At 39.7% G+C, this 12,559-nt stretch overlaps 1 protein-coding gene across 1 annotated transcript in view; it reads right to left on the bottom strand.

The window, feature by feature from the left end:
- Positions 1-12,559, bottom strand: part of KATNBL1 (katanin regulatory subunit B1 like 1) — a 62,055-nt gene that overhangs the window by 4,824 nt on the left and 44,672 nt on the right. The window contains exons 2-5 of the mRNA XM_047796280.1: positions 6,887-7,017; positions 5,733-5,773; positions 3,015-3,294; positions 900-1,018 (exon numbers count right to left, since the gene is read on the bottom strand). Coding sequence (XP_047652236.1) covers positions 900-1,018; positions 3,015-3,294; positions 5,733-5,773; positions 6,887-7,003 — 557 coding nt within the window. The 5' untranslated portion in view covers positions 7,004-7,017. The remainder of the gene's footprint in view (positions 1-899; positions 1,019-3,014; positions 3,295-5,732; positions 5,774-6,886; positions 7,018-12,559) is intronic.

Raw genomic sequence — 12,559 nt, 5'->3', positions numbered from 1 at the left:
TTATTTTTATATTATCATCTTCACACTTCTTTTTTTTAGGGCCACACCCATGGTGTGTGGAGGTTCCCTGGCTAGGGGTTGAATCAGAACCACAACTACTGGCCGACACCACAGCCACAGCAACACCAGATCCAAGCCGCATCTGCAACCTACCCCATAGCTCATGGCAACACCAGATCCTTAACCCACTGAGGCCAGGGATTGAACCTGCGTCCTCCTGGATACTAGTCAGATTTGTTTCTTTGGCACCACACAGGAACTCCCCACACTGCTTTTGAGAAATTTACTCACTCAACAAATTATCGAAGTGGCTATGATGAGTCAGGTTTTAGGGATATAGCAGTGAACAAAGAAATAGGGCTTATATTTCTATGTGTGTGAGTAATGGGGGGGGGACAGGAATAGGAGAGGGCAGGGACGGACAATAAACAAATAAAATATTTAAAAGCATGATGTTAAGTGCTATAGAGAAAAAACAGGAAAGAGGGGTAGAGAGTAAGAAATATGTATTTTTAAATAAGGTAGTCAAGGAAAGCCTCACCAAGATAACATTTGAGGAGACTTGTTTACAGTTAGAAAGCTAATAGTTAAAAATTTCAATCAAATGGGATTTTTAAAAGGTTCGTTTTCCTATAATGGTATCTCTTTAATTGAATCTAGGGAATATATAAGAATCTTAGAGAAGATAACAGCTTTGTTCAGTGTGATAAAACAGATGGTTTTCTGTATTTTGGTTACTTTTATACTAGAGATAAATATAATTTAAACCATATTGTCACATCAAAGCTAAACACAGGAAGTTTAAATTTTTAGCCAGTATAGCATAAGAAAGAAGAGGTACTTCTAGGGAACACACCGGAAATTAATTTTACTGAACAAAACCATAAGGAGTAACTCACCTCACCAAATAAGCTACAAGTTCACTTATACTTCTCTTCCTCCAAAAAGTTAAAGCTACATTCAATCTCAAATTCCTGCTGAACAAAACCTGGGCCATTGTTTCATGGTCCTGAGAAACCTGAAAGGCAGTAACCTAATTTGTTAAAAAGCACATTGAGATACGACATGAAACCATTTTTTTTTCAATTAAATTATTCTAGTAGACATATTTTACATTTATGCAAAGGAAGCTCTTTTTACTGGCCCACAAAAAAGAATATTGCAGTTAACCTAGTAAACACATGTTCTGAATAAATTTAGGACCTGTTTATTTTCTACCAATACTTTTCCTTCTTTGCTACCATCGTCTTTTTAAATCTCAATAGTTCACAGATTAAGTTACTCTTCACTCACCTACAATCCTAGGATTTAATTTATAATGTGGATTTAAAGAAGGTAAACATATATGTTAGTTATTACCAACTGAATACCAAGAGAAGGGAACCACAAAAACTCAGTTTTGTGGTAAGTATTTAAATTCATTGTTTCTATATAATTAAGATAATGCATTCTTTTTGTAAAAAGTCCAAGTAGCACAAAACCGTATAAAATAAAAAGTGCATACTCTCTATTTGCCCACAAAAACAACTAATATCACTCCCTGGAAGTAATCACAGGTAACAGACTGGTAAGTATCTTTCAGACTGTTTTCTAGATAAAGACAAATTAGGTAGAAAAAAAATTTAAATACTGTAATATTTGTATTTTTGAAAATCCTGTTTTTTTCACTTATTTTGAAGATTTTCCTGTGTCAAACCACAGATCCATCTCATTTTTAAAAAACAGATACATATCCTTCAATCTTTTTTTTTTTTTTTAATCTTTTTAGGACCACATCCATGGCATATGGAGGTTCCCAGGCTAGGGGTCGAATGAGAGCTGGAGCTGTTAGCCTACACCACAGCCATAGCAACGTGGGATCCGAGATGTGTCTCCAACCTACACCACAGCTCATGGCAATGTGAGATCCTTAACCCACTGAGCAAGGCCAGGGATCAAACCCATGTCCTCATGGATACTAGTTGGGTTCATTAACCGCTAAGCCATGATGGGAACACCCCTCCAATCTCTATGTACCATAGATTTAGAATGATTCTGGTTTTTCCCTATTAAAACTGTGCACCCAGAGTTCCCGGGTGGCCCAGCAGGTTAAGGATCCAGCATTGGATCCTGCTGTGGCTTGGGTCGCTGCCATGGCAGTGCATGGCTTTTGCATTCCCCAGGCACAGCCAAAAAACAAAACTGTGTATCAATGAATATCCTTATGTATATAAATATGGGCACTTGTATAAAACCTTCTGTAGGATTAATTTTAGAAATGGAACAGCAAGATCCAATTTTTTTTCAATAACAAATACATATCCTTCAATCTTTTTTTTTTTTAAGGGCCTTTTTGTCTTCTTTTTAGGGCCACACCCATGGCATATAGAAGTTCCCAGATTAACATATAATATTCACATACCATAAAATTTACCCATTTAAAAGGTATAATGCAACAGTTTTTAGCACATTCACAGAGTTGTGCAAGCACCACAATAATGAATTTTAGAACTTTTCATCACTCCCAAAGAAACCTTGGAATCCATCCTCCCCTCTCTCCAATCCTGACAACCATTAATCTACTTTCTTTTTCTTCTCTTTTCTTTTTTTTTTTTTTTTTTAATGCTTTTTAGGGTCACACCTGCAGCATATGGAAGTTCCCTGGCTAGGGGTTGATTCAGAGCTACAGCGGCTGGTCTACACCACAGCAATGCAGGATCCTACTGGGAGATTCCTGCGCCATAGCAGGAACTCTGTCTTTCCCCCTTTTTAAATCTCTACTGGCCAACTTGCCATTCTGCATATTTATAACAGCTTGTCAATCATTTCATTCCATCGCAGGTAACTCTTTCTTAGAAAAATGGAATAAACTACTGATTCAAATTTAGTAAATCTAGAAAACTGTCTTCAGGAGTTACAATCTCTCAAATAGTCTGAAATTAACTGGCAGTGAATTATTTTGCTAGTAGAATATGGCAAAGGAAGAAGCCAATAACATAACAGAAATAAAGTTAAGCTTATACAAAATAACTTACCTCAGAAAAAAACCCACTATATTTTGATGATGGGCTTTCTGTCTGTGACGAACTAGAATCACTGGAGTTAACCAAATATGTTCGACTATCATGGCGTAATTTTTCAGGGAGGTGGCCTGCACAAGCCAGTTCATTTTCTTTATTTGCCATGTCACAGCCCCCACTTCTAGGGGACTGTTTTTTTCTGTAACAAGGGTTTGGAAAAGGATGATGAACTTTCTTTCTGCGATAGATCACCTTACGTAGTTTATCTGGGCTTTTCACAGCTTGACCAACTGTTCTGTAAAAAGAATTAATTTTCTTAAATGAAAAAAAAAACACGTGAAAACCTTTAAAAGTTTTTAAAGAGAAAGATTTAGTAGGCCACATTTTATGATCACAATTCACTAAAATCAGAAGTAAGGGGAATAATCTTTTAAAAATCTTAACTCTTAGATTGAAGAGGAAAATAAAAGGCAAATTACAAACCATATGGAAAGCAATGAAAGGGATATTTTGTACCAAAAGAAAACAAACAGCCACAACAACTAGATGCTTTAAAAATATTACAGGGTATTCAGGGAATATGAAAGTTCTAACAATTTCTAGTCACTTATTCTTTTTCTAAGTGACATAATTATTGTTTAAGTTTGAATATTTTAATTTGAATTATTCAAGTTTGAATATATATTGTAATACATAATAAAAGAGAACACTTATTTTGATTAAGTTGAAGTATATTTAATTTTTTTTTTTTTTTGTCTTTTTAGGGCCACACTCATGGCATATAGAAGTTCCCAGGCTAGGGGTTAAATCAGAGCTGCAGCTGCCAGTCTACACCACAGCCACAGCAACACTGGATCCAAGCCTCGTCTACTACCTATACCACGGTTCAAGGCAACACCAGATCCTTAACCCACTGAGCGAAGCCAGGGATCGAACCTGCATCCTCATGGATAACTAGTCAAGTTTGTTACTACTGAGTCACAAAGGAAGTCCTTAATTTGTCTGAATAAGATAAAACATAATAAAGCACATCTCATGATTTAGTATAGTGGTTATCAAATGTTTTGGTCTCAGGATTCTTTGCACTCTTAAAAATTACTGGGGTCTCAAAAGAATTTTTTTATGTGGGCAATAACTGAATCAGAAACTAAAACTAAGAAAATTTATCAATTCATCAAAAATGATAAACTCATTATATATTAACAATATTAAAAGAAAACTTTAGGAGTTCCCATCGTGGCACAGAAGAAACGAATCTGACTAGGAACCATGAGGTTGTGGGTTTGATCCCTGGCCTCACTCAGTGAGTTAAGGATCTGGTGTTGCCGTGAGCTATGGTGTAGGTTGCAGATGCAGCTTGGATCTGGCATTGCTGTGGCTCTGGCGTAGGCCAGTGGCAACAGCTCTGATTAGACCCATAGCCTGGGAACCTCCATATACTGTGGGTGTGGTCCTAAAAAGACAAACAAACAAAAACTTTATTTTCTAAAACAAACAAAAAATACAGTGAGGCATTCCTGCTATGGTGCAGTGGGTTAAGAATCTGACTGCAGCGGCTAAGGTCACTGCAGAAATGCAGGATCGGTTCCCAGCTCAGCAGAGTGGGATAAAGGATCTGGCACTGCTGTAGCGGCAGTGTAGGTCGAAGCTGCAGCTTGGATTCAATCCCTAGTCCAAGAACGTCCACATGCCACAGGAATGGCCATTAAAAAAAAAACACGGTGAAGAGTTCCCATCGTGGTTCAGCAGTAACGAAACTGACTAGTATCCATGAGGAAGCAGGTTCTATCCCTGGCCTTGCTCTGTGAGTTAAAAGATCTGGTATTGCCATGAGCTGTGGTGTAGGTCACAGATGTTGCTTGGATCTGGTGTTGCTATGGCTGTGGTGTAGGCCAGTAGCTACAGCTACAATTTGACCCGTAGGCTGGGAACTTCCATGTGCCAAGGGTGCAGCCCCAAAAACATGAAGAAAAAGACAAAAAAACAAAAACAAAAAACAGTGAGAAGAATGGCACTTGTGCAATATCTCTAATATCTGGTGCAATTTTACATTTGTACAAAATCTCTAATACCTGGTTTAACAGAAGTCAGCTGGATTCTCATATCTGCTTCTGCATTCAAACTACTGAGATATTAAATATCATGCAGCCTCTGGAAAACTCTAATGTACACTTATAAAAGAGTGAAAATGAAGAAGGTGAATAAGGTCTTAATATTGTAAAGATAGTTTTGACCTCTCTGAAAGGGCTTCAGCGACCTCCAGATCCTCACATCACACTTTGAGAACCAGTGGTTTAGCAGAAAGGACCTTGAGAGTTTGGCAAATCTGAGAATAAATGCCATTTTAACAAACTTCTGGATAAGCGACCCTAAAGAAATCATAAATCCTTAGTTTTCCTCACCAACTATTTGGGGTAATGATACTGATCTATCTAATACTGACATGTTTATTAGCACAGTGCCTGGCACAAAGGAGCTGCTTGAAAATAAACTAATATTAGTATAATGAAAGAGAATATTTTTCCCCTATTTTCATTCTTATCCAGCTTTTAATATTTGCTATTTCCCACAAACCCCCTTTTTTTTTTTTGGCCATAGCCACGTGCAGCAACCTGATGTAGGATTTCAGTTCCCAGAACAGAGACCGAACCTGGGCTGCAGCAGTGAAATCACCAAGTCCTAACCACTAGACCAGCAGGGAATTCCCACCCCAAACTTAAAAGAAGCTCTTACCTAGTTATGTAAGCAGCCAACTGTTTTGGAGATTTCTTAACCTGAAAAATAAATGTAGATAGTTGCATTATATTTATGTTCTTCAACAAGGCTATGTAAACTTTGTGACTGATATCAACAGGTATGAAATTCAACAGTTTAAAATTTCAGATTAAAGCTTTTACTGTTCTAATGCTGTACTCTGAATCATTAGTTACAACAACATTGTATGGAGGTATTTTTGACAATGCAGTACGTCCATCTTCCTAGTTTCCATGCTCCTAGTCACAGATTGTGTACTTACAAAGTGTTTATTAATAAGTACTTACAGATTGCTTATTAATAAGCGGGTTGAATTTACATGTATATATATATATTTGGCTGCACCCGTGGCATGTGGAAGTTCCTAGAACAAGAATCAAACCTGTGCCACAGCAGTGACTCAAGCCACAGCAATGACAACGCTGGATCCTTTAACCATCAGGCCATCAGGGAACTCCTAATATAGTTTTAGGAAATAATATCAGGGCTAATAAGCCTTGCAATGGTGAGCAAATAGCACCTATGTGATTCCTCTAAAATTAAACTAAAATATTCAAATTATACCATACCAAAACTGGTCAGTACACTGGCCAAAAAGTTTTTAGAGCTTTTGGAATATAAAGAGTTTTCAATTATTTCATAATTCTACTTAATTTTGGCAGCATTCAGCAGAACTGTCACCCTCCCATTGTTTAAATACTTTAGCCAAAACATGCATAGACTTAGTAGTTTAAACTGTCTGTGCCAAACTGAATTTCTCTGTCTTGCCAAAATTCCTATGTTGAAATACTAACTCCCAGAGTGATGGTGTTAGGAGGCAGGGCTTTGGGGAGGTGATTAATCACAAGGGAAACACTTCATGAATAGGATTAGTGTCATTTTAAAGAGAGCCCAGAGAATTCTCTTTCCCTTTCCACACTGTGAGGAAGTAGAGAGAAGTCAGCCATCTAAAAACCAGGAAGTGGGCTGTCACTGGATACCAACTCTGCTAGGGATCTTGGACTTCTTAGCCTCTGGAACTGGGAGAAATAAATTTCTGCTTTTATGAACCACCCAGTCTATGATATTCTGCTGTAGAAGCCTAAACAGACTGAGATACTGTCTTACTCACTCCTAGAAACCAGGGGACTTACCTCCTTCATGTTCTTATTAGTGAAATTAGAGATCCTTTTTCTAGGAAGATCAATGGAATGATCCTCAATTTTATTACAAGAGTTGCATTTTTTAACATTGTGGGTTTCAGAGGCCATAATCTCTTAAATACCTAGACAAAAAATAAAAATAATAAATGGAAAATACAAAAAACCAAAAGACCCTGATCCCATTCTTAACACATACGCAAAAATATACCAGCCCTATGCTATGTAAAAAACAGGCTTAAGAGTAAAGCAGATAAGATTTAGACAAACCTGGAGTTCCCGTCGTGGCGCAGTGGTTAACGAATCCGACTAGGAACCATGAGGTTGCGGGTTCGGTCCCTGCCCTTGCTCAGTGGGTTAACGATCCGGCGTTGCCGTGACCTGTGGTGTAGGTTGCAGACGTGGCTCGGATCCCGCGTTGCTGTGGCTCTGGCGTAGGCCGGTGGCTGCAGCTCTGATTCGACCCCTAGCCTGGGAACCTCCATATGCCGCAGGAGCGGTCCAAGAAATAGCAACAACAACAACAAAAGACAAAAAAAAAAAGATTTAGACAAACCTCATTTTACTGCACTTCACAGGTATTGTGACTTTTTGTGAGCGTTTGTTTTTGTCTTTTTAGGGCTGTACCTGCGGCATATGGAGGTTCCCAGACTAGGGGTTGAATCGGAGCTGTAGCCTCCGGCCTACACCAAAGCCACAGCAACGCCAGACCTGAGCCTCGTCTTCAACCTACACCACAGCTCATGGCAACACCATATCCTTAACCCACTGAGCAAGGCCAGGGATGGAACCTACAACCTTACGGTTCCTAGTTGGATTTGTTTCCACTGCACCATGACAGGAACTGCTTTAAAATTTTTTTTTGGGGGGGGCACTTTTTAAAATAAGTTGAAAGCTTGTGGCAACCTCGTGTTGAGTAAGTCTGTTGGCACCATTTTCTCAACAGCATTTATTCACTTCATGTCTGTGTCACATTTTGGTCATTTTCACAATATTTCAAGCATTATTATATTTGTTTTGATAATTTGTGGTCAGGGATCTTTGATGCTACTTTTTGTTTTAAAGCATTAGGAACTGTGTTCATATACAACATGGTGAACTTAATTGATATATGTTTATGTTCTGCCTGCTCCACTGACTGGCTATTTCCCATCTCTCACCCTCTCCTCAGGCCTTCCCAATCCCTAGGACACAACTACACTGAAATTAGGTTAATGAATAACCCTACAATGGCCTCCAAGTATTCAAGTGAAAAGAAGAGTTGTAAGTCTCTCCTTTCATTTATGTATTATTTTTCTTGGCTGCACCATGGCATGTGGGAATTCCTGGGCCAGAGGTCAAACATGCACCACAGCAGTGACAGTGTCAGATCCTTAACCCACTGAGCCATCAGGGAACTCCAGCAAGTCTCTCCTTTTAAATCAAAGTTAGAAATCAATAAGCTTAGTGAGGAAGGCATGTCAAAAGCTGAGAAGGCTAAAAGTGAGGCCTCTTGCGCCAATTAGGCAAGTTGTGAATGCAAAGGAAAAGTTCTTGAACACACAAATGGTAAAGGAAAATAGTCTTATTGTTAATATGGAGAAAGTTTTAGTGGTTTGGATAGAAGACCAAACCAATCAAAACATTCCCTTAAGCCAAAACCTATTTCAGAGCAAGACCCTAACTCCCTTTAATCCTATGAAGCCTGAGAGAGGTAAGAAAGCTGCAGAAGTAAAGTCTAAAGCTAGCAAAGGTTAATTCATGAAGTTTCAGGAAAGAAGCTGTCTCTGTAACATAAAAGTACAAGGTGAAGCAGCAAGAGCTAATGTAGAAGCTGCAACGAATTATCTAGAAGATATAGATAAGATCATTAGCGAAGGAGGCTACACTAAATGACAGTTTTCAATGTAGATGAAACAGCCTTCTGTTGGAAGAAGATGCCATGTAGGACTTTCATAGCTAGAGAGGAAAGGTCAAGCCTGGCTTCAAAGCTGCAAAGGACAGGCTGAGTCTTATTAAAGGCTAAAGCAGCAGGAGACTGTAAGTTGAAGCCAATGGCCACTTACCATTCTAAAAATCCTTGGGCCCTTAAGAACTATGCTAAATCGACTCTACCTGTACTCTATAAATGGAATAACAAACCCTGGATAAAAGCACATCTGTTCACAACATGGTTTACTGAGTATTTTAAGCCCACAGTTGAGACATACTGCTTAGAAAAAAAAGATTCCTTTCAAAATACCACTGCTCATCAACAATGCACCCAGAGCTCTGATGGAGATATACAACAAAATTGTTATTTTCATGTTGCTAACACAGTATCTATTCTGCAGCCCATGGATCAAGGAGTAATTTCAACTTTCAAGTCTTATTACTTAAGAAATATATTTCATATGTCTCTATCAGAGTAAACTGGAAAACTTCTGGAATGGATTCACCACTCTAGATGCCATTACAAACATTTGTGATTCATGGGAAGAGGTCAAAATGTCAACATAAACAGGATTTTGGAAAAGTTGACTCTAATACTCATAGATGACTTTGAGGGGTTCAAGACCAATGGAGGAAGTAACTGTAGTGGAAACAACAAGAGGACTGGAATGAGTAGTAGAACCAGAGGATGTGACTGAATTTCTGCAATTTCATGATAAGACTTCAATAGATGAGGAGGTGCTTTTTCTGCTTGAGCAAAGAAAATAGATTCTTGAGACGGATTCTACTCCTGGTGAAGATGCTATGACTATTAGCTGAAAATCTGTTGAAATGACAACAAAGGATTTAGAATATTACAAAAACTTAGATGATAAAGCAGTGACAGGGTTTGTGAGGACTGTCTTCAATCTGGAAAGAAGTTCTGATGTGTGTAAAATGCTATCAAACAGCACTGCATGCTACAGCAAAATCGCTTGCGAAAGGAAGAGCCAATCAATGTGGCAAACTTCACTGCTATCTTATTTTAAGAAATTGCCACAGCCACTCCAATCTTCAGCAACCAGTGGCCTGATCAGTTAGCAGCTATTAACATTAGGCAAGTTCTTTGACCAGCTAAGAGATTACAACTTCCTGAAGGCTCAGATGATAGTTAGGATTTTTTTAGCAATAAGATATTTTAAAATTAAGATATGTAGGAGTTCTCTTGAGGCGCAGTGGGTTAAGGATCCAGCATTGCCACTGCAGTGGCTTGGATTGCAACTGGAGTCTCAACTGCAGTAGGGGTTCAGTCCCTGGCCCAGGAACTTCCACATGACATAGATGCAGCCAAAATAATAATAATAATAATAATAATAATAAAGGTACATATGTGATACTGCACATTTGCCAGATACTGCGCACTTACCAGATCCTGCACTTACCAGACTACATATAGTATAGAGTAGAAATAACTTTTTTTTGGCCACATCTGTGGCATGTGGAAGTTCGCAGGCCAGGAATCGAAACTACGCCACAGTTGCAAGCTGTGTCATAGCTGTGGCAAAGCCAGATCCTTGATCCACTGTGCCACAAGGAAACTTCCTAGATATAACTTACATACTGGGAAGCCAAACAAACAATTCATGTGGCTTGCTTTATGGTGGTGGTCTAGAACCAACCCAGCAATATTCCTGAGTTATGCTTGTAGTTCTTTCTAAGTTATATATTTTTAAAAACCTTAAAAACAGAGGAAGCACAAGGCAGGGGGGTATTCCAGGAAATTAAGGCTGGTTCTCTTCAGCTGCAACCAGTTATAATAAGATGTAAGTATTTTTTGCCAACACAACATATCAATCTCCCCATGTTCTACATCACTAGCCTTTCTTTCTTTCTGCTGCTGCTTTTTTTTTTTTTTTGTCTTTTTAGGGCCACACCTGCAGCATATGGCGGTTCCCAGGTTAGGGGTCAAATAGGAGCTATAGACACCGTCCTACACCACAACAATAGCAACACCAGATCTGAGCCACATCTATGACCTATACCACAGCTCACAGTAATGCCGGATCCTTAACCCACAGAGCAAGGCCAGGCAATGAACCTGCATCCTCCTGGACACCAGTCAGATTTATTTCCACTGAGCCATGATGGGAACTCCTCAGTAGCCATTTATTAAATTTAAAGTTTATGAAATCAGGACTATGTAATAGTGGTGTCTTGACATTCAAATGTATAGAAGCCTAAATTCTGGATCAAATCACTGGGTCATAGACAACCATGAGCCGTCCAGGAGAACCAAAATCAGACTATATATATCTGACTTGTTTTATGCCTAATCTTTAAATTTTTCTTTCACTCTTGCACTGAGTGAGCTTTCCCAAGCTCTCTTCCATCTTGGGGGCGGGGGGGGGGGGGGGGGGAACCACATTCTTTTTTTTTTTTTTTTCATCTTTCTGTCTTTGCTAGGGCCGCACCCGCACCATAAGGAGGCTCCCAGGCTAGGGGTCGAATTGGAGCTGTAGCCGCCAGCCTACACCAGAGCCACAGCAACACCATATCCGAGCTGCGTCTGTGACCTACACCACAGCTCACGGCAATGCCAGATCCTTAACCCACTGAGCAAGGCCAGGGATCGAACTTGCAACCTCATGGTTCCCAGTCAGATTTGTTAACCACTGAGCCATGATGGGAACGCCAACATTCTTTTTTTTTATTTTTAAGTGAGATTGGCAATGATTTTTAATATTTATTTATTTATTTTGCTCTTTAGGGACGCACCCGAGGCACATGGAGGTTCCCAGGCTAGGGGTCTAATTGCAGCTACAGTTGCTGGCCTACGCCACAGCCACAGCAACAAGAGATTCAAGCTACATCTTCGCCCTACACCAGAGCTCACGGCAACACCAGATCCTTAACCCACTGAATGAGGCCAGGGATTGAACCCACAACCTCATCGTTCCTAGTTGGATTTGTTTCCACTGCGCCACGATGGGAACTCCACATTCGTATTTCTCCAATTATATCAAAGGGGGGAAATAGAAGCCATGATTTCACTTACATAACAGAGGAAATTCACAATTATCCCACTTGCACTCAGATTTTACATAGCAAATTTAGTTCAGGTCACGCCCTGAACCCAAGTTTCTCCCTCATTATTTAAACATTCATGTAGCATTCATTATATGCCAAGCTCTGGGGTTAAAGGAAATGATGGACAGAGATCCTAAGAATCACTTAGGAAGCTTTTAAAAATACATCTTTCTGGGAGTTCCCATCGTGGCGCGGTGGTTAACGAATCCGACTAGGAACCATGAGATTGTGGGTTCGGTCCCTGCCCTTGCTCAGTGGGTTAAGGATCCGGAGTTGCCATGAGCTGTGGCGTAGGCTGCGGACATGGCTCAGACCCTGCGTTGCTATGGTTCTGGCATAGGCTGGCGGCTACAGCTCCAATTCGACCCCTAGCCTGGGAACCTCCATATGCTGCGTGAGTGGCCCTAGAAAAAGGCAAAAAGACAAGAAAAAAACAAAACAAAAAAACACATCTTTCTGGAGTTCTCTTGTGGTAGCAAGTTAAGGATTCAGCATTGTCACTGCAGCAACTCGGGCTGCTGCTGTGGCACAGGCCTGCTCTCTACCCTGGGAACTTCCACATGCCATCAGTACAGCCAAAAAAAAGGAAAAAAAGATTTCAGTGTATTCTAAGATTTCTTGCTGCTAACCCATGGATAGCTCGTCCACTTGTGCTCCCAGGTTAAGAAATTTCTAGGATGAGCCTTTTTA

The sequence above is a fragment of the Phacochoerus africanus genome, chromosome 9, assembly GCF_016906955.1.
Source record: "Phacochoerus africanus isolate WHEZ1 chromosome 9, ROS_Pafr_v1, whole genome shotgun sequence".
Taxonomy (NCBI): domain Eukaryota; kingdom Metazoa; phylum Chordata; class Mammalia; order Artiodactyla; family Suidae; genus Phacochoerus; species Phacochoerus africanus.
The sequence above is the reverse complement of the archived record's forward strand: the minus strand, read 5'-3'. Positions and strand labels throughout refer to the sequence as shown.